Source organism: Neophocaena asiaeorientalis, unplaced genomic scaffold (genome assembly GCF_003031525.2).
Source record: "Neophocaena asiaeorientalis asiaeorientalis breed wild unplaced genomic scaffold, Neophocaena_asiaeorientalis_V1.1 scaffold87, whole genome shotgun sequence".
NCBI classification, from domain to species: domain Eukaryota; kingdom Metazoa; phylum Chordata; class Mammalia; order Artiodactyla; family Phocoenidae; genus Neophocaena; species Neophocaena asiaeorientalis.
In genome coordinates, this window is record NW_020175432.1 from 400,273 (window position 1) to 422,120 (window position 21,848).

Sequence of the window (21,848 nt, forward strand, 5' to 3'; positions counted from 1 at the left end):
GGCCGCGGCTCCCTGCTGAGGTTGGGGGGGGTGGGGTGGGGGAGGGCCCAGGTAACGACCCAGCGCAGATAGGGCGAGGGTCGTCTGGGCAGCGGAGGGGTAGGGGTCAGAACCTAGAGAGGGTCGCGTTGTCACCCCTTTCCCCGTGAACACCGAACGCGGGGTTCTGAGAAGGGTGGGAGGAGCTAAATTCTTTCCTGGGTTGGGGGGCGTTCTTGTGGGCGCCACGCCCCTACAGGAAGGAAGGGGGAGAACGCGCGCGCGCGCGATTGTGTGTGTGTGTGTGTGTGTGTGTGTGTGTGTTTAGGAATACACTTAGAAGGGAGGGGGCGGCCAGGGTGGGCCACCGGATTGAAAAATTGGAACATCACTGGGGCTATTGCTGGTAGGACTCAGGCTTCTAACGTTTCAGGAGAGTGCTCTCGGGAGTTGGCCCCGGGAAGGAGTTTGACGGAGATTGGGAATTACATCCATGGCACAGTTTTGGAAGCAGAGGGGGAGGTGCGGGTGAAGGGAAGGGAGCAAAGAATGCTTGTAGAAGGTGCCAGCATCTAGGTGTGGAATGGATTTAGTTCAGACTGGGAGAGCTGGCCGATTAAAGCACTGCACACCCTAAGAAGCTTGGGAGATGTAGGGCGATTAGTGTGTGGCACTCACAAGGCGAGAACAGGAGGAGAACGTTCTTTTCTGTATTTCTTAGAAGACAGTCTCCACACACTAGTGCTTTTGGTTACTTTTCCTATAGTGCGGTTAGGTGCTGTCTCTCCTGTATCTTGAGCCTCATATGTGTATACATATTGATGAGATGACTGTTTTGGGGTGCAATATGTGAGTGAGGTAGGAACTTTGTATAACCTTGTGGAGTGTTTAAGGAAGGGTTTTTGATGATAGAGTCAAGGAGTCTAATTTAGGTAGGGAGTCTTAGAAATCCCTTTGGGTATATAATAGATTAGAGAGTGTCATGATGTTTAAATATTCTGCAGGTTAACACAGAAATCAGCCTCCTGGACCATGTCAGTTCTAAGGCCTGTTTCCTCTCATGAGCCTCAGCAGAAGACGGACTCGCCAGCCCTCACAGTGGATGACTTCCCCTCCCTGAACAAGAGATGGGATAGTACCAGGGATCTGCCTATCACCAGACTCTGGGCTTAATAAACCAGCTGAATGAAGGGATGTAATAGACCTCTGGGAGGGACACTGAAGCCTGCAGTGGGGGGGGAGGGGCCTGGACATACCCCTTCCCCCCCAGACTCCTCCCCCTCAGAGTCCACTCAGCCATGGACTTTGGACCTGGACAAGAGGAGAGAAGCCGCACTTTGTTTGGTGTATCTGATTTGGGATTCTCAGTTTGGAAATGGAGTGCTGGATGGGGGTTTGATGATCTCCAGGGGAGCAGCTGAGAGAAGAGAAGAAAGGTAAGGTTTCTGTCTCATTTCCCACTTGGTGTCTTTCTGCTCCTGTGCAGAAAATGTTGAGTGGGGTAAGTCTGGGGACGCTGTCACTGAGGAGTTGCCGTGATGGGAACCCTTACCCTGAGGGATACACAGGAAACTTCACCTCTCCTTCACTCTCTGGGTGCAGGCTTGTTCCCAGCTGCTCCTTACCCAGGTAGGAGTACCTTGTAAGGGGTTGTGAGCAATGGCAATTGTGAGGTTAGTCCAAGGAGAACATGAAAATTATTTTAGGCCTCTGAAGGGAGGTTGTGTTAGATTACTTGTGAGGGCTTTTTCAATGCTGAGATAGTAGCATTCCAAGCCAGTTTGGGCTAAGCACAACACTGGAATGGATTACCCAGGCTGAGGCAGGCTGCTGTGTTTTGGGCAGCTAACTGAATAGAACTGCCTTGGGGGGCAGGTAGCAGATGGTCTAGGTAACCTCCTAAGTTGCCTCTCCTCCTTCCCCTATAAGGGAGTGTAGGCCATGAAACCTCATGGTAAGAGCAGAGGAACAGAACACAGGTTTGGGAATCAGGATTTGTGTTCTAGCTCTGCCTTTCTTAGTGTACACCCCTAGGTATGTTGGTTAAGCTCTACCATGTTCTCTTCACTTGCAAAATGGGGATAACTAACTTTCCAAGTCCCTCACAGGTTGTTCACAAGGAACAAATGAAATGATAGATTTTGAGAAGTATCCAGGGCCATGTACATGTAAAACAGTAACATTGCCATTGCTTCATATGCTTGTATAGTTACATAGAGAAAAACTCTAAATTAGTTTTGTTCTTTTATTGAAATAGGGTTCTGGCAAAAGCCTTATTTGTCCTTAATTAAAAGCCTGCCCTGAATTTGTCTCATCCTGTTGCTGTTAAACAATACCTGGGGTCATGAAGTGGTGGCAGAGGTGCACGGGTTCAAGGAGAACTGAAATTGAGGGATTCTGCCAGATACCTTGTTGGCTCTCAGAGCTCTCCGGTCAGCTTGGCAAGTGTGCCTCTTTGGGGTAGCAGATTAAAGAGGGGTGGAGAAAACTGGAAGTCTCAAGGACCGAGTGTCTGTTTAGGAGATGGAACCCTGGGCCTTTCCTTCCTGTGCCATATCGTGGTCTTCTCTCCTGCTCTTTAAGATGCCAGTGTTTTTCAGACTGTCATTTTTTAGCCCTCTATAGGCTGTTCGTGGTTACCTTACTTTCTGCTCACTCCTCCTTTGAAAACTCCAGTTTACCTCTGCCAAGATGCCTGCTTTTCTCAGTGACAATAACAGTAGAAGGGAGAGGTGTTGGGAATTTTGATAGACAGTGGGGTCTGGTGGCCTGGGCAAGGGGTAGGAAGCTTGGCTTCTAGCATTTCTTTGCCTCTCACTAGCTGTGTAACACCTGGGCCTCACATACACTGGGTGCTGGCAACAATAACAGAGGTCATTTGCAAGCTGAAAATCACATATTTATGACTTAATTTCTTTTTTCCCTTCCTTCCTTGCCATAGGAGTCCCTGAGTCCCCCAGGGGCCTGAGGGCTGGGCAGGCAGACCTGGGTGGAGTTCCTGGCCCTAGATGTTTCTTCTCTAGTCTGATGCCTCAGGTAGCCCCTTTGAGGCCAGGCTTCTACTTTAGAAGGTCTGGATTTCAGGGTGGCCCTGTCACCTCCCCTAGCTTTGTCCAGCAAATTCCTGGTGCTAGTCTTTGCTTAGATACCGGGATCACAGCGATCCCTCAGGGATGTGCGGTCCCAGGCTGCCTCTGCAGCCCCCGTCGTGCCTGGGAGGACGGTGAGTGCTTCAAAGCCCTTGAAGTGCCACAGCGTCGTGCCGTATCTGTACAGTGCTTGCATTATGTGAAGTGTCCAGGCCGTTGTGTTGTGTAAGGTTTTCGTAACCACATTGTTGTGGGGAGAACAGAGCAGGGATTATTCTCCCAGTTTGATACTTGAGGGTAAGCTACAGAAGCCCTGATTAGGAAGGGCTTGCCCAAGTGTGGAGCGGCAGATGCTGTGATTGCCTGCCCAGTGCCGTGCTGCTGCTACAGCATCTGACCTGAGAAGGGCCATTCGGATTCTGCTGCAAACCTCCAGGGAGGGGAACTCAAGTGCCCTGTCAGACGGCCTCTCTGCTAAGATGTTTCTTCCCTGGAGTGAGCCAGAATTCCTCTCTCCTGTTGTTTCCACCAAAAGCAGTAGCCCTGCCCTCAGCCTGACCCTTCCACAAGACAGTCCTCTCAAGACAGTCACAGCCTTCTCACAGGGGTACCAGGATGTCAGGGCACAGCACTCATTGGGTGTCCAGCTACTTATCCACAATGATAGACTGAAACCACATATTGTGTGTGTGTTGTAACTGAATTTATTTATACCCTTTTTTTTTTCCCAAAAGGAACTGTAGGTGGCTAACCAAAAGTTCCATTTCACAGACATTGCTCAGTGATTATTGTATTAATCTTTTTTCTTTTATCTTAATGAACTGAGTTTCTGGGTCTTTATGGGGAGTAGGGATATTGAGAGGAAGGGAGAGGGAAAAATAGATACATCATTGATTTAAAACTTTGCTTTTACCACCACTGATGGTTTCAGAGCATGAATTCTTAAGTTCAGAGCATGAATTCTTTCCAAATTATACAAAAATTCGGGTATCTTAGGCATTGTTTATGGGAGGGTAGTTTCCTGGAACAACTTTCACTTCCTTCTTATCGCTCCTCTCCTCTTTTGGAAGTGGTGGGGGTTGGCTGGGGCCAGATCTTCCTATTCCTTCCATCTTCACATAATCCATTCCCAGTTTCATCCCCAGAATTCAGGCACCTGGCTCCTTGTTTCTGCCCTCCTTCGCCTATAACCCTTCTGCATGAAACCTCCATCAGGAGCCCAGGACCTCTTTTCCCAGGTCAATTTGGCACTCATCACCCTGTTTCTTGCGTCTCAGACCAAATGTTTTCTCTTGCTTCCATCCAAGAATTCAGCTCATTCTTGTTCTCTAACCAGGCCCTTTGTTTTGGGACAGTCATGGAATTTCTACTCTTAGATCTTCCTGTGAGCCTTGGAATTTAAACAGAGGACTATAATGATGGGGCGAGAGTTTTGGTACACAGTTACCTGTCCTGTTCCCCATTGAACAGCCTTAGATGGAGAAGGATTATTGGTAGAGGTGGGAATCTGACATCTCATGGGCTGGTTGGTTTCTCCACCTTTCAGCATCCCACTCTGGCCTTTGTCCTGGGACAGTGATTTTAGCTCCTGATATCTTGGCCCTACAGTGTTTCCCAACTTTTTACATTTTAAGAAACTCTGGTTTTCCCTCTTGCCTTGACATGGAGTGTTAGTATGTAGGCCTTCCATGTCTCCTACCTGAGGAAAAGCTTAGAGAAGGGGCAGAGGTACAGAAGCATTGGCTGATGGCTGGCACATGGGAGCTGGTTGGCTCCCATCTCCTGCCACAGTCCACACAATCAGCTAAACTGGAGACCTTGCACACACACACACACACACACTCACACACACACGAGTCCAGCCTCACTGAGGTGTCAGCTCTTCTCCTTCAGGGCTGGGCTCCAACTGCAGGATTTCCCTGCTGCCCCACTGTGTGCCTGTCGTGCTGGACACACAGCTATAACAAAGAGCACTTGCACTCAAGGCTGCGTGAGGAGAGGGAATGAGTGCCATCTTTGGAAGCAGGAATGCCTGGGGCTAAAACTTGGCCATGACCCTCATTAGGTCTTGTGACCTTCAGCAAGTTGGCACTTAGCTGGACTCTCAAACTCTTCATCTGTAGAATGGGATGACAATGTGTACTCTGCAGAGCTGCTAGGAGGGTTAAAGGAGAGGCTGGGGGTGGGGCAGGATGCAGGTCTGGCATGTGATGGCCTCTATGCAATTTTGTTTTAGCTCCTCACCCCCACGCAGGGACCTTTAGGGCATGTCCTGCCTTTGTTTCTCTAAAACCCCACAGAATTCCTAGTTTCACCTAGAAACAAGTTAGTGAGTGAAGTCAGTGACCATATGCCACAAAGTTCTGGCCTGCTCTGTGCTCTGGAACACAGGGGAGGGAAGTGGATGGGGGCACGTGCTGGTGCCAGAGTGTGTCCTGATCACATGGTAGCGCTGGCCCTGGACTCAGTCCTCCTCAGGAAAGTCATCTGCATGAGTAGCCAGTAGTTCTCAGCTCCCCACCCTCACTTGTTAGGGTCAGATACGGACATCTAGGCTTTTCCAGGGTCCTCCCTCACCCCCTTTCACAGGGCTACCACAAAGCCTGATTGAGGCCTTTTCTCTTCAGGTCTGGTGGGTCTACCCTAGGGAAAGGTCTGTCTCTCTTTGCTCTTTTGCTCCAAACTAACAGCACTCATTACCCACCCCGAAAGGAAAAAACAAAACAAAAAACAGGAAGAAAAAAAAGCCAGCTTGCTCTTTCTCGATTTTGGCTGCAGGTGTTTCCTCCTTGGCTTCCTTTTTGGCATCCTGGTTCGTGTTCTTACTTCCCTGCACCCTCTAGCCTCTCAGATGCCCTGGACTCCTCCCTCCTGGAAGCCAGGGGTTGTGGGGAGGATCCTTGGCCTTGGGTTTGGTAAACGCACTACTGAGGCAGGCTGCTTGGCCTACCTCTGGCAGGGCTCTGCCCCTCAACCCCACGAGGCCCTGGGCTCTGGGGCTGGGGAGACGCGAGAAGTCTGACTGGAATGGGTTGAGTGTGGTTGGGTTGATGGGTATAGACCCGTGGAGTTGCGATTGAGAGCGGCAAAGGGCTCAAAGGTAACAGCTGTCTCCACAGCATCTCCAGAAGTTGGGGACCCCGGAAAACTTGGGGTGTCCAGACTGCGAGTCGTTCTGAGAGGTCGGGCGTTGGAGGCGAGCCGGGGAGAAGGGGTCGCGGGCCAGTAGGGGCAGCCGGCCCCGCCCCTCGGCCTGCCCCGCCCCGCCCTCCCCGGGGAAGGGCCACGTTGCCCGCCCGGCGGTCCGGCCCTCAAGCGCCGCAGGAAGAGCCTGCCTGGCGGAAGGTGCCGGCGGCCTCCGCGCTAGCGCCTGGAACGCGCCGGGGCACCGGGCTCGCTCCCCAAGCCCCGGGGCGGGCCAAGTTCAGGGCCGGGAAGTTGGGAGGACCTGGTGAGTGGGGGCCGGGGGACGCCAGCGTCCGTCAGTTCTGGGGCTTGTCCCCGGAACGGGACCGAGGTCTGACTGAAGGAGGCCCCGCAGGAGCAGAGAGGGCGCTCCGGAGCTGGAGTCCCGGCTTGGGAAGCTGTCCCTTTCCGAGCCCTCCGTGTCCTCCGACAGCCCCGGTGCCCGAGAGAGGGACTTGGCCCGGGCCGCCCCGGGTCCCGGCCACGGGCCCCTTTGGAGCCGGGAAGTGGAGCTCTGCGTTCCGCTTTCGGAATCCCGGGCCTCCAGCCGGTGAGAGAGGGCGGGCTCCGCGGGGAGGGGGCTGGTTGTGAAACTCAGCCTCTGGGCCGACGTGGGTGTGGGGCCTGGAGGAGCTGGGGTCGCTGGAGAGGGTTTGGGGAGCGGAATGCGAGGTGGCCTTTCCCCAGACCCCACCCGCGCGTCCATTCCAAAAGTTACTAGGGGTTCTTTCTCCTCTGCCGGGAGGTAGAATTGACTCGATGTGGAAATAAGTGAATTGTCAAGAAAACTTTCTCCTACTTGTTGGCTAATGTGTGTGGAGTAGGGGGCCCCTGAGACGTGCAGGGCCCCATCTTATAAACGCTGGAGCACAGGGGCTGTGGCCGGCTGGTCTGTGTCCCCACGGGACAGTGAACCCTGGAGTGAGGCTCCACCTTGGTTAACCTTTGACCCTGTGATGTGTTTAATTAGTCCTCCCTTTAGGAACATCACTGGCTGAGATTGTCTAGCTTTATCTTCTGTCGTTTATAATATTTTTCAGACCGTGTAGACTTTTCTTTTGGATGCTTACATCCCCCCTGCGTCTGCCTCGAACTGTGAATCACCCCTGCCTGACCCCATTACCCGAGACCGTTGAGGCCTCTCGGATCTCCCCTGTCCTTTTCTCAGATTAGAAGGCAACGTAGTATGTTTAACGTCAGTGGCATATGTGACAGGTTAAACTCATTTCCTGTTTGGGGCACTGGGGAAATTGTCACTGTCCTTTTCATCATCAGAGCCCAGGGGCCTTGGAGATGATCCACATCAACCCTCTCCCTGTTCAAATGAGGGAACTAAGGCGCAAGTGACTTGCCCAAGGTTGCTTGGTTTCCCAGGGCTTCCTGCTTTTTGCTGCACTATCCTCCAAGTCCTTCAATTATTTCGTGTACCTTCTCCCACTCCCTTTCAGTTCTAACTTCCTTTTGAAATGATGGAGCCTGGTACAAGGTACAGGAATCTAGCAGAGGTCTAATGAACAAGAAGGTGATTCAGTTCAGTCTCCGTTATCTGGGGCATGTTCTATGCTTTCTGGTTTTTTTCAGGCAGTGCTTTTTAACGTACTGAGCAACACAGAGACAGAGAGGAAGGTCTGTCAACATTCCTTCAACTTGCGTACTTTCTAAAAGCTAAATAAGACTTCTCCATTATCGCTTACAGTGAGAAGTTGACTATCTGGTGTTCTCTTGCTGTTTAAGAAACATTTTCTTGTCACAGAGAGAGAACTGGCTAGAGAATACCATAGGAATCAGAGTTTTAAATAGGGATCTCACAGCTCATAGGCAGTTTTTCAAAAGAAGAAACTGAGCTAGCTAAATGTCCATCAACAGAGGAATGGATAAAGAAGATGTGGCACATATATACAATGGAATGTTACACAGCCATAAAAAGGAACGAAATTGGGTCATTTGTAGAGACGTGGATGGACCTAGAGAGTGTCACACAGAGTGAAGTAAGTCAGAAAGAGAAAAGCAAATATTGTATATTAACGCATATATGTGGAATCTAGAAAAATGGTACAGATGACTTTATTTGCCAAGCAGAAATAGAGACACAGACATGGATAACAAACATATGGACACCAAGGGGGAAAGGGCTGGGGTGGGAGGAATTGGGAGATTGGGATTGACACATATACATTATTGATACTATGTGTAAAATAGACAACTGATGGGAACATACCGTATAGCACAGGAAACTCTACCTAATGCGCTCTGGCGTTCTAAATGGGAGGGATATCCAAAAGGGACGGGCTATAGGTATATGTATGGCTGATTAATTTTGCTGTGCAGTAGAAGCTAACACAACATTGTAAAGCAGCTATACTCCATAAAAAGTAAAAAAGAAAAAAGAGAAGAAGCTGAGACCCACGGGAGTTGGCGGAACCTGCCCAGAACCTCCTGGGTTTTCGTTGTGGGTCTTATTCACTAAAAAGGCTCACTCCTCATCTCCTACCACAGTGCAGATGTCTTTGTACTTGGTGGTGTGGACCAGCTATGTGACTTCCCTGAAGGAGTTGTGAAAACTCTGGCAAAAAAAAACTGTGAGTTTGTGCTTTGCAGGCAAATGTCATTAATAACAGAACATCAGGTACTCAGGTCAAGGTTAAGGACTGTTGTTCTATTTTAGAAGAGGAAGATGTAGCAAATTGTATTTTCCCAAAATGGCCACAACTTTAAATATCCCACTCTACATTGTTACAATAGGACATTGCCCTCCTCCCACCCAGTGGTGGGGAGTCTGTGTTCCTTTTCGCTTGAATGTAAGCAGCGACTTGTGATACCCCTGGCCTGTGAGTAAGTCGGAAGTGATCCAGGGCTTCCCTGGTGGCGTAGTGGTTGAGAGTCCGCCTGCCGATGAAGGGGACAAAGGTTCGTGCCCCAGTCCGGGAAGATCCCACATGCCGCGGAGCGGCTGGGCCCGTGAGCCATGGCCGCTGAGCCTGTGCGTCCGGAGCCTGTGCTCTGCAACGGGAGAGGCCACGACAGTGAGAGGCCCGCGTACCGCAAAAAAAAAAAAGAAGTGACCCAAGGTTTTGGATCACTGTGGTTTTGCTCCTGGCCTTTCGTGTACTTGCAGTCATATGTGGCTAGGGTCGGAATCATCTGGAAGGCTTCCTCCCATGTCTAGTGGCTGATGCTGACTGTTAGCCAGACCTTAGCTGCGGCTGTCAGCTGGAATACCTAGAGGTATCCTGTCCACATGGCCTGGGCTTCCTCTTACTTTGGTGGCTGGGTTCCAAGAGCAGGCATCTCGGGAGCACCAAGTGGAAACTGTATTGCCTTTCATGAACTAGTCTTGTAAGTCACATAATCATCACTTCCTCTGTAGTCACAGATCAAAGAGAGGGAACATAGACCCCATCTCCCCCAGCTCTAGAGGGAGGAGCGTCATTGTCACTTCGTAAGAAGAACATGTGGGATGGGATATTTGGTAGTCATCTTCGGAAAATGTAATCTTTCACTGTTAGGCTGCTAGTTTGGTCTTCTTTCTCCCCGATTTAGTGAATAATGCAAGCAGCCCTCCATCTAGCTACTTGAACTTCGTACATGTGCCAAGCACTGTCATAGGTATACAGATCATAGAGCCTTTTTTCTAAGGAGTAAGGTGAGAGCCAGGTAAGTACAGCCACAGGTTCTGTTACAGTGTGGAGAGGAAAGACAGGAGGTACGGAGAGAGTACGGTGGGAGTATAGCTGTGGGAAGCCTGGCTCTGCCTGGATGTTAAGGAACTGGGTTCTTAAGGATGTATAATGCTTGTAGGTGGGGCTTTGGATAATATTTCAGAATGCGGGACCAGCCAGAGGAGAGAAAGCAGGGTACAAAGGGTACTGTGGAGGCCAGAACACGGGGTTCATGGGGTTAGTGGTTGGAGGTGAGGTTGAAAAGGAATGTTTGAGCCAGTTTGTTGTGAAGGCCCTGTGTGTCATAATGATGCTTTTGAGTTCTAGTCTGTGGGCAGTGGCAGTATGGTTTTTAATGCAGGTTAGTGTTGGGACCAGTTGTGTACTTTAAGAAGGATGCTCTGTTACTGTTGGGAAGATTGCTTAGAGGGAAGCAAGGTGTGTGATAGGTGAACCAGCTGAGGAGCCACATCAGGAGTTCAGTATTTAATAACAAAGAAAGAGAGTTCAGCTTAAAGCGTTTGAGATCTTGAAATGGGATGATGGCAGTGAATGGGTGACTTTCTCTTCCATTTTCATAATTCTGAAATTCTTGGGGCTGGATATGTTTCAGAATTTAGAGTTTTTTGGATTTAAAAAAGATGATCTGGTGCATTTATGGTGTAGTGAAGGTCTGGAGCAGCATACGATAATCTAGCATGTTTATTTTCTGTAGCAAAACATATGAATGGGATAAATACTGTAAGTTAGCCTCACATTAGATCAGATTTCTCCAAATGAGGTTAAGCCAAACAAGTGTGGAAAACTTCTGTTTTTCAGCACTTTTTGGACTTGGGAATTGCAGTTAAGTGATTGTGGGTGTGTGGCATCCACATGGAAGGCACTTTTTCTGCTGCAGGCAAATCTGAATGTCGAGGATCCTAGCAGAGCAGCGTGGCAGCACTGGGGGAGTGGGTCCGCCTCCTCAGGTAGCTGGTAGTGGAGGGGATTGGACAGATGTTGAGCACAGCGTCGTGCTGGTGCTGTTGGTTGTGAAGCGGAGGTGGGCCTCACAGGGTCCGAAAGCATCAGGGAAGGTGTCCTGGCGAGGTGTGAGTCAGAACACGCTAGGTGAAGAAGAGAGAGAAGAGCCGACCAGGCATACCGGCCCATGCACAGGCCCTGAGGCAGGCTCGAGTGTTTGGGTCCTGGAAGGAATCTAGTAGAGTGGGGTCAAGAGAGCCAGCGAGAGAGGGGACTGGCTAGCAATCACGTACTCCTTCGGCAAGATAAGCAAGTCCTGTTTGAGAATTTAGAGAAAAGGGTTGTGGGGTGGAGAACAAGGGCCTGAGGGCTAAGGTGGAGGCCTGGCTGGACTGGGGCAGCTGTTTCCTGTGGGCTGTCCAACATTTCTCGAAGTTTATAGACTTGCTAGGAATACAGTCTGCAGAGGGGCTGAGAAGATTGCTTTGATCTGCATGGCCTAGAAGGTGTTGGGAGGTCTTCCAGGCCTCAGGGTAGTGGGTGTGGGCCACCTAATTCTAATGTCTGGAGCAGGGTGCAGGGTAGAGAGGATGTGGTCCCGTGGGGTTTTGCTACCACTCTGAGAGCCTGCTGGTTTGAGGTGGCTCATTGATAAGTCAGAGACAAGCCTGCTCCTCCGGCCCTGAAGCCAACACTTCAGCTGATGGAGTCGGTTTCTCTTTTCTTTCCCCCATCTCTTTATCTAAAGACTATTCCTGCCCAGTCAGTTGGGAGGCAGGATGTTGGGGGTTAGGGACTCCAACATTGACCACACCCTGAGGGGGGAGTGAGGAAGAAACTGGAAATCTGTGTGTGTTTCTCTTCTAGGAAACCCTAATTGGTATATGAGCACTAATCAAATGGAAATTTAATGACACAGTAAAACTGAAATGGACTTGAGGTTTCTGAGAAGACTGCTGCGATGGAGTTGTGAGGGTGGATGGTTTCTAGGAGGAAGACAGGGGGTGGTAGTGCTTGCAGGGGCTGGAGGGGTCTCTGAGGAGGGAGGCAGAATCCATTCCCTTTAGAGACTCTTAAAGATCAGCCCTTTGATCCTTGGATACTGGATCTGCCTGCTTGAGAGTCCAGGAGCACAGAGATGAGATCTGGGACCCAAGGTTTTAGCTAGGGTTAGAGAACTGGTCTGTGAGGCAGAGGGGAACTGGCAGAGCCGTCAGCACAAGCGAGTGCAGACCTGAAGCTTTGGGATGTGAAGTGTTGAGACCAGAGGCAGGAATGCCAGGGAGAGAGTTGCATGGTCAGGAATGGCAGCTGTCCTGGAATGGGAGGGTATGGTAGATCCTTTCAGTAATGAGGTCTGGTAGAGTGAGGGAGTTGGCAGGACCATGCCTTTTTCTTGTTAGATGTGTGTCCCAGTCCCTTCCCAGAGCCTGGCAGAGAGCAGGTGTGTGATGCATGTCATGGCGTGATTGAGGAGTTCAGGAAAAATGGATTGTGTCCCGGTTCTTCTTACTGATGTGCCCAGCTGGGGCCATATTGGATGAATCTAGTCAGAGCTGTGGGCTATGTCCCTATATTTGATTTTAAGAAATTTTATTTGACAGTAACTTCAAACTATAAAAAAGTTGCGAGAATAAAAATGGTATAAGAATACTCATATTCCCATTACTCAGATCCATCTATTAACATTTTGCTCCATTTGCTCTTCATGTACATACATGATATTTTTGTTCTGAACCATTTGAGAAGTTGCATCTACCATGGCCCTGGCCCCCTACCCCTAATTACCTCAGCGTGTATTACCTAAGAATTGGGATATTCTTTTATATAACCACATTACGGTTATCAGTCAGTCAACACTGATACTTCGATCTACGGTCTATATTCTGATTTTGTCATTTGACCCAATAATATCTTTTTAAAAAAGTTTTATTGAGGTATAAATGATATACAGTAAACTTTACATAGTTAAAATGTACATTTTCGTAAGTTTGTACATATGTATATACCCATGAAACTATGATCCCACAAAGTTTCCTAGAGTCCCTTTGTAATACCTCCCCTGATGTTCTCACTGCCCCCATCCCCAGGCAGCCACTGAGGTGCATGTACTCTTTCACATCTTGAATAATTATTTTGAGATTCGTCCATGTGTCGTGTGTTATCAGTAGTACGTTCCTTTTTAATTGCTGAATATTATTCCATTCCATGGGTAAATCACAATTTGTTTATCCATATTCCCATGTTGATGGGCATTTGAGTTGTTTCCACTTTTTGGCAATTATGAATAAAGCTGCTGTAAACACTCCATGTAGGTTTTTGTATGGACATATGTTTTCATTTCTCTTGGGTCTGTATGTAGGAGTGGACTTGCTGGGTCATATGGTAACTCTCTGTTTAGCATTTTGACTAGCTGCCAAACTGCTATAAAAGGACATTAGTTCCATATCTCACACCATATACACAAATTAACTCAAAATAAATCGTAAACCTAAATATACAACCTAAAACTATAAAACCTAAAAAAGAAAACATAGGGAAAAATCTTTGTGACTTTGGCAAAGATTTCTTAGATACAACGCCAAAAGCATGATTCATAAAAGAAAAAAACCCTGATAATTGGACATCATCAAAATCAAGAACTTCTGTTCTTCAGCTGACTCTGTTACGAGAATAGGACAAGTGTTTGAATTTTTGCCAGTCTGATGGGTGGAGAAATGTTATCTTAGTATAGTTTTAATTAGAATATTTCTTATGAGTGAAATTAAATACCTTTTCATATGTCTAAGGACCATTTTAATATTTTTGTGTGTGAGTTGCCCTAGTCATATAGACAAGAGTTTGGGCCTTTTTTCCCCTCAGTTTTTAAAAAGTCCTTTGTCTGTGAGGGTATTGGTTTATTATTTGTGATGTATGTTGCAATATATCCTCTCCCAGTTTGTTATTTGTCTTTTGACTTGGCTTATGGTGTTTTTAGCCATGCAAAAAGTGTTTTATTTATTACTGCATCTGTATTTTAAGTCATACTTAGAAAGCCTTTCCCTATACTAAGGTTACAGAGGAATTGACATACATTTTCTTTTAGCACTTGTATGGTTTTATTTTTCTCCTTAGATGTCTAGTCCACTTGGAATTTATTCTTGTGTACAGATCTTATTTTTTCCCCCAAGTAGCTATATTAATTGTTGTAACACTATTAATAAGACCATTTTTTGCGCCAGTAATTCTGAATATCATACATTAGATTTCCGCGTGTAGTTGGGTGTATTTCTGGCGTTTAAATTCTATTCCTTTGGATGATCTGTTTGTTTACATACCAGCACCACATACTTTTAATTATAGAGGCTTTGTAATGTTTAGTATGTTAATATCTGATAGGGCTAGTCCCTCTTCACTGCTCGTTCGTTTTCATCATTTTCCTAGATGTTCTGTTATGAACTTTTGTCTAACTCTATAAAAAAGTATTTTTATTGAGATTTTTGATGATGCTGAGATGCCCTAACCAAGAACAAGGGATATTTAAGTCTTATTTTGTGTCTTTTCGGGAATTATAGGTTCATGTAGGTTTTTGAATATTTCTTGTTAATTCCTAAATAGTTTATCATTTTCATGGCTATTATAAATAGGGTTTTCTCATTTGTTGTTTTTTAATGAGTTATTATTATTTGTGGATATGAAGGCTGTTGATTTTTGCATGTTAATTTTTATATCCCACTACCTTGCTCAATTCTTTGACTGTTTAGGTTGGATTTATCATTGATCTCTTAGACTTTTCCAGGCATATTCTCATAGCATCAGTACATTGAGATACTTTTGCTTCTTTTCCGCTTCCTCTGCCTATAATTGTGTTCTGCAGTCCAGTTGCATTGGCTGATCCCTCCAACAGAATGTTAAATAGTCGTTAGATCTGGGATGGCTTGGCTTTGCTCCTGACCTTCGTGAGAATGCCTCTGGTGCTTCTTTATTAGGTAAGGTGCTGGCTTTAGCCCTGAGGTGTGATATTAGAGTTTTAAAATCAGTAATCTTTGGGTAGTTTGATTTGAGGCATGGGAGGCAGGTGGTCTAACCCCTACCTCACCTAAGCTCTGGACAGAAGATGGTAAACAAAATCTGTCAGGTAGGGAAGGGGGAAGCGGGATTCCTTTGCTTCCTCGCTTCCACCAACATCACTCTCTACACCACCCCCACCCCCCACCCCACCCCCCAAAAAAAAACCACATTGCTTTTCAGAGGACTCATGAACTCATTTTGGAGTGCGGGAACATGCTCTCCTAATCCTATTCTTCCGCAGAGATTGACCCTCCAGATTAGGGAACAGGCAGCTATCTTTTAAGAGAGCTTTGGAGTTAACGTCCTGGCCTTCCTTGTCCTGCACTTTTTCATCTGTTTCTGCGCCCCATTCTTCCACTCCAGGGCAGCCCCATGCCTCGTGATGATGGTTGTTTTTCTCCTCTCCTCAGGTGCATGGCTGCTTCCTAATCCTGGAGCCCAGAGGAAACATCCCTAGAACTGTGCGAGTGTGAGCCAGGCAAGCCAAGGGCAGCCTTGAGCCCCACCCTTGCCCGCCTCCCCCGCGGGGGCCAGGATGCTGAAGAAGCAGCCTGCAGGGCTCGTGCTGTGGGGCGCCATCCTCTTTGTGGCCTGGAACGCCCTGTTGCTCCTCTTCTTTTGGACGCGCCCGGCGCCTGGCAGGCTGCCCTCAGACAGTGCTCTCGATGACGACCCCGCCAGCCTCACCCGGGAGGTGATCCGCCTGGCCCAGGACGCTGAGGTCGAGTTGGAGCGGCAGCGGGGGCTGTTGCAGCAGATCAGGGAGCACCATGCTAGGTGGAGCCAGCGGTGGAGGGTGCCGACCGCGGCCCCGCCTGTCCTGCCGCGCGTGCCTGGGACCTCTCCGCCAGCTGTGATCCCCATCCTGGTCATCGCCTGTGACCGCAGCACTGTCCGGCGCTGCCTGGACAAGCTGCTGCATTATCGGCCTTCGGCTGAGCACTTCCCCGTCATCGTCAGCCAGGACTGCGGGCATGAGGAGACAGCCCAGGTCATCGCCTCCTACGGCAGCGCTATCACGCACATCCGGCAGCCTGACCTGAGCAACATCGCAGTGCCACCCGACCACCGAAAGTTCCAGGGCTACTACAAGATTGCTCGGCACTACCGCTGGGCGCTGGGCCAGGTCTTTCACACGTTCAAGTTCCCAGCAGCCGTGGTGGTGGAGGATGATCTGGAGGTGGCTCCAGACTTCTTCGAGTACTTCCAGGCCACGTACCCGCTGCTGAGGGCCGACCCCTCCCTCTGGTGTGTGTCTGCCTGGAATGACAACGGCAAGGAACAGATGGTGGACTCAAGCAAGCCTGACCTGCTCTACCGCACAGACTTTTTCCCTGGCCTGGGCTGGCTGCTGTTGGCCGAGCTCTGGGCTGAGCTGGAGCCCAAGTGGCCCAAGGCCTTCTGGGACGACTGGATGCGCCGGCCAGAGCAGCGGCAGGGCCGGGCCTGTGTGCGGCCTGAAATCTCCAGAACGATGACCTTTGGCCGCAAAGGTGTGAGCCATGGGCAGTTCTTTGACCAGCACCTCAAGTTTATCAAGCTGAACCAGCACTTCGTGCCCTTCACCCAGCTGGACCTGTCCTACCTGCGACAGGAGGCCTATGACAGGGATTTCCTTGCACGTGTCTATGGTGCTCCCCTGCTGCAGGTGGAGAAAGTGAGGACCAGTGAGCGGAGTGAGCTGGGGGAGGTGCGGGTGCAGTACACGAGCAGGGACAGCTTCAAGGCCTTCGCCAAGGCCCTGGGAGTCATGGATGACCTCAAGTCTGGTGTCCCCAGGGCCGGCTACCAGGGCATCGTCAGCTTCCTGTTCCGGGGCCGCCGTGTCCACCTGGCCCCACCCCAGACCTGGGACGGCTATGATCCTAGCTGGAATTAGCAGCGCCTGCCTGTCCCTCCTGGGGCCCCTCCTGGCCATATCATGGCCTAAGATGGGACCGTAGTCCCTGGGCTGCATCATCCTCTCTGTGTTTCTCTCTTGGGTCCATTTATCTTGTTTTGTTTTTTTTTTTTTTCTTTTTTTGAGTGGCATTCAAGTGCACAGATGATAAGGTGATATTCTCCCGTTCTCAAGGGGGTCAAATCAGGGGAATCTTTCTGGGGTATGTTGGGGGAGTTATTAAGCGGGAAACCACTGTGTGGTAGGGAGAGACTTGGACTCGTTGGGGCCACAAAATCCACGTTCCAGGTTTTCTCCCAGGACATCTGTGGAGAGGTTGGCAACTTTAGTTCTCTTGATCAGGCCTCTTTTTCCTGTCCTGGCTATTCTAGCCAGAGTATGAGCCCTCCTCCTGTACCTGTCCCCCACCATCTCCACCTTCCCCCAGCTGGAGCAAGGTGGGAGGCTGGATTATGTGAGAAGGAGATGTATTTGTGGCCAAAATGAGACTAACCAAAGGGGTTTCATCATCATCAGGGTCTGGGCAGAGCTGTTAGGTTGTCAGGGTTTACTCCCTCCTGCCTGTATTTCTCTTCTTCCCCCTCTCCTTTATCCCTGACCGCCTCTCAGCTCTTCTTTCCCTGCAGCCTAGCAGTTCGTGATCCTAAGATGAAACGGTGAAGGGGAAAAGCAGAACCTCTCCTCAGCTCACCTGCTGGGGTGGGGAGAAAAGCCTTGGGTGCTGGGGCGCCCCTCCCTCATCCTTCCTCCAAGAAACAGACTGCCCCCTATCCCGTCCTTTCTGAAAACCAATCCTTTCCCTGTCACTCTGGGACGGTTCATGCTAGCCCGGCCCGTGGCTTCTGGAGGCCCTCTCAGTGTGAGGTAGGGCAGCCAAGACCATTCAGCCCAGCCTCCTTCCCTTCTCCCTCAAGCATTCCCTTCCCGTGTGCACAGATTAGGACGCAGATGGCGGGTTGGAGAGCAACATGTGTGTTTTTCTTTCTTGCCTGACCTCAGTTCATGGAAGAAAGTTGAAGCTACAGAATTATTTTCAAAAATAAAGCCTGAATTGTCTGAAAAACTGTGTGTGTTTGTGTGTCCTGGTAGAGGAGTTGGGGGTGAAAAAGGGAGGAGAAAGGTGGAGGAAGCAAGGAAAAGAATGAGGCCTAAAGGAAGGGGCTGCACAGGCGAGAGGAAGGAGGTCAGTTGGAGGAAGGAAAGCAGATGACGGGAAGATAGGAGCAGGGAGTAGGAGAGCTAAGGAGGAGCCTAGGTGGGAAAGAAAGACCAGGCTTGGAGGTGGAGAGGGCCCAAGGCTTCACTCCCCCAGTGCTAATCTTCTCTAGAGGTGGGCTGTGGGGCCCTCAAGCCCTGGTCCGAGAGAGAATGCAGGCAGTCCCTCCTGAAATGGGCACCTCGGGTGGGATGCCCTCCGCTGGCCCAGGCAGCATTTGCTAGGCATCCTCCAGCACCTTCCGGGACGCAGAGCTGACAACTGGATCAGCGCTGGCAGTGGCACTAAGAGTGTGAGGGTGCCTTTTACACTGCCACCCAAGACACCCACACGTAAATGGCAAACTTTGCCTGAAACTATCCTAAGAGTTTCTACTTTCCACTATTTTTTTTTTTTTAATGCTGCTTGTGACCTACCAACTTGATTTCATCAGTGGGTTTGAAAACCCTGAGCTAGGTGACTTTGTTGACAGAAACCATCCTCGAGCTTCACACTACATGGATGAGTTGTGGAGAAGGGGGTGTCACCAGGTCACTGAGGGAGCAACTCTGGCCTCACTTCTGGGCTAAGGGAACCGGGGTCAGACATTCATCTTAACCTTTTAGATTGTTGTAGAGCTAGTTTTGTCTTCCCACGTGCTCTTAGATGGATGTTTAAACCCTGTTTGGAGGTAGAGAGGTGATCATTAGCTGTGATTTGCAAGGCTTGGGCCAGGTGTGCTTTGGCTGCCAGAATCCATGTTCTTAGCACTAAATTAACAGTTGCTTACCAAGTGCATTGTTCTGAGCGCTCCACAAATTAAAATGAACTCCTTTAATCCTCAGATCATGGGTAGTTAAGTATTGCTCCGTTTTACAGGTGAGGAGCAAACTGGGCACAGAGAGGGTCCTTTGCCCAAGGCCACACACCTGGTTGGGGTGGAGCCAGGATTTGAATGGAACCCATGTTAATCACTACTTAATCAGGACCCTCCCTTTCTCTCCTTCACAGCCTTTCCTCCGAGGCCGTCTCCTCTGCCTCCCTTGTACTCTGGTCTCCCCTCCCACAGGCTCCAGGTTGGTGGGTGGGCCTGGGCTCCCAGGCCAAACAGCAGGTGGGGGTCCCAGGGAGATTGTAGAGGAGGAGACCCTCTGAAGATTCAGGCTGGTTTCTTAGGTTTGTCCTTAAGTGAGGAGCACTTTCAGGGGTCTCTGTGTCCTGTTTCTCTTCCTTTTGATGTGGGTCCCCAGAGAGGCCACATTCACTATGCTAAGGCATCATCAGGTGTGATTCATGTGTGCCTGGCTGCCAACCCTCATAGAGCATTAACCTCCTGCAGATAACAAAGCAAGCGGACATACCAAATGGAAAAACTTGGTGTCATTAAATCCTTCAGAATTCTGCTAACCTTGACTTTGGAGATTAAAGATCATACCAAAGAGCTCACCCAGCTCAACACGGCTCCCCGGCCAGGTGGGCCTGATCTCGGGAGAGGGCAGTGAGTGGTGGCTTAAAGCAGGATCTTAGTTCCCTGCCCAGGAATTGAACCTGGGTAACCTGGGTGAAAAACCAGGAATCCTAACCGCTATACCACCAGGGTCTAGAGACTAAAAGCAAAGTTCCCCTGGCTCTTGCCCCATTTGAAAAATGAATTTCTCAATGAGGAAAAAAACTGTAAAAAACAGGTACAAAGTTTATTATCAGAGACACAGCATAACATGTGGGAGAGCACACAGAGAAACTGTTGATTTATTTAAGACAGAAGCAAGGCAGAAATATACACCAGGAGAGAAAGGGTGTAGGTGTCCTCCCTGGTGGGGAGAAGCACAGTGAAAAGGCAGTTAAATCATTTATATAGGGCAGTTTTTCCCGGTCTCTGTTTACCTTTGGCCAATTATCTGGTTTCTTTTCTCACACCTGACCTGCCCTAGGACCCTCCCCATATGCGTGCACAAGATTTTGCCAAGATGGATTCCAGCCCAGAGGCCTGTGGGAGGTTTGGCGTCACCTATTGTGGGGTGGCACCCCCTCCTTTTTGACCCCCTAGGAGCCTTTCTGCGCATGTGTAGTCAGGGAGGTCTCCAGGTCTCAGGTCTTATCTCTTTACTCCAGCAGAGCTCAGCTCCTGCCATTAACTTTGGCGTTGGAGTGTCTAGGGAAAAAAAGCTCCAATTTTACTCCACTTGGCAAACACCAGCTGTCCAGCCCAGGGGCCCATCTACCTCCTACCTCAGGCCCTCACTGAAACGTCGGTGACCGACTGGCAAGGTGCTTGCAGGTTGCAAGTTCCCGTGGGCGGAGGGTTTGTTGGCGTCTCAGCTGCCCACGGGTGGCCTCATGGGGACCTGGTGTGTTTGTGGGCCCAGAAACGGCTTGAGCCATCCCACCACTCCTGCGCCTTGGCCTTGGCCCTTCAGCCTCTGCCAGGGACCCAAAGCCCTTCCTCCTCCATTTCCTGCCATTCTCTCCAACCACTGGTGTTTCCGCCTTCCCTCCACTGCACAAGTCTCTTGGCCTAGGTCCTCTTCTCTTATCTGGGTCATTCAGGTGGGATTTTATTTGTGGGCTGAGTCATCCCAGTGTGGACGGATGTGTTGGATAGAGTCTCTGGCCAGGGTCCCCCTGAGCCTTGGGTTGATCCCCTGGGGTTTGTTCAAAACCGGACCAAGGCTGGGGGGGTCGTACCTGGGGGCGTGGTAGGGGGCCAAGTGTAGGGCTGACAGCGGAGTTGAGGATGGGGATTGGGACCGGTGGAGGTGGGGTGGGGGGAAGGGGAGCTTAGGGGGTGTGTGTGCTGAGTTTAGATTGTTAGATGCAACAACCTTTTAAAGTGAAAGGCGGGCTTCCCTGGTGGTGCAGTGGTTGAGAGTCCGCCTGCCGATGCAGGGGACACGGGTTCGTGCCCCGGTCCGGGAAGATCCCACATGCCGCGGAGCGGCTGGGCCCGTGAGCCATGGCCGCTGAGCCTGCGCGTCCGGAGCCTGTGCTCCGCGACGGGAGAGGCCACAACAGTGAGATGCCCGTGTACCACAAAATAAATAAATAAATAAATAAAGTGAAAGGTTTCATTTCCTTTTTTCTTGTTACAAAAGCGAAATATATTCATTTCAGAAAGCAGATAATAAAACATTCGCACGTACATACCACCCCCCCTCCCCCAGTCCTATCACTGTTTACTCCTATCAGGCATCTTTCTCCTATATGTAGATAAATCGGTAAATCATCTATAAAAGCCATAACTTTACATAAATATTTATTTAGCTTTATGTAAGTTAAACATTTACATGTAACCATGTCAAATAGTCACCTTCACCATAATTTTAATCATTTATCCTCTTCCTTAAATATCTTTAACAAACACTTGGGACTTCAGGCTACCTGAAAGGATTTCCTTAGCGATCAGGGGTTTGCCTACAGCCCAGCCGGGGCCTTGAATCTCTGTCTGTTCTCCCACACACCCTCCACCTAGGAGCAGAGGTCAGGGCCCTTGCTGGTATGGGGACAGACACCACATCTCCTGTCTTGAGGCACAGAATCTTGCTTGACTGCTTTCCAGTGCTTCTGCATTTTCTCACTTCTCTGATTAAATCTGCTCTTTGGAACTCAGGGAAGGCCTAGAAAACGAAAGCTTTTTCACAACAAGAGTGCAGGTGGGGGTGGCGATCTGTCCCCAGAAAGGCCCCACGGGGGTCCTGCTCCGTTTCACAGGGATCTGTGTGTCCCTTCCAGGAGATGCACTTGTATTAAAAGCAGCAGGCTTTTACCTTATAGGGTATCGAGTCTGGTAGCCAAAGCACAGAAATGCAACACGATGGTGGCCTAAATAA

General features: G+C 49.6%; 1 protein-coding gene across 5 annotated transcripts in view; it reads left to right on the forward strand.

Moving 5' to 3' along the window:
• The window catches only part of MGAT1 (alpha-1,3-mannosyl-glycoprotein 2-beta-N-acetylglucosaminyltransferase), an 18,423-nt gene extending 534 nt beyond the window's left edge, over positions 1-17,889 (forward strand). Inside the window, exons 1-3 of one of the 5 annotated variants that reach the window (XM_024767303.1) lie at positions 299-385; positions 984-1,415; positions 15,337-17,889. In XM_024767303.1, the coding sequence (XP_024623071.1) occupies positions 15,462-16,805 (1,344 nt within the window). In that variant the 5' untranslated portion in view covers positions 299-385; positions 984-1,415; positions 15,337-15,461 and the 3' untranslated portion in view covers positions 16,806-17,889. Of the gene's footprint in view, positions 1-298; positions 386-983; positions 1,416-5,983; positions 6,169-6,366; positions 6,805-15,336 lie in introns of those variants that run through there. The other 4 variants (XM_024767302.1, XM_024767304.1, XM_024767301.1 and 1 more) reach the window with 4 other exon arrangements.
• Positions 17,890-21,848: the final 3,959 nt, after the last annotated feature.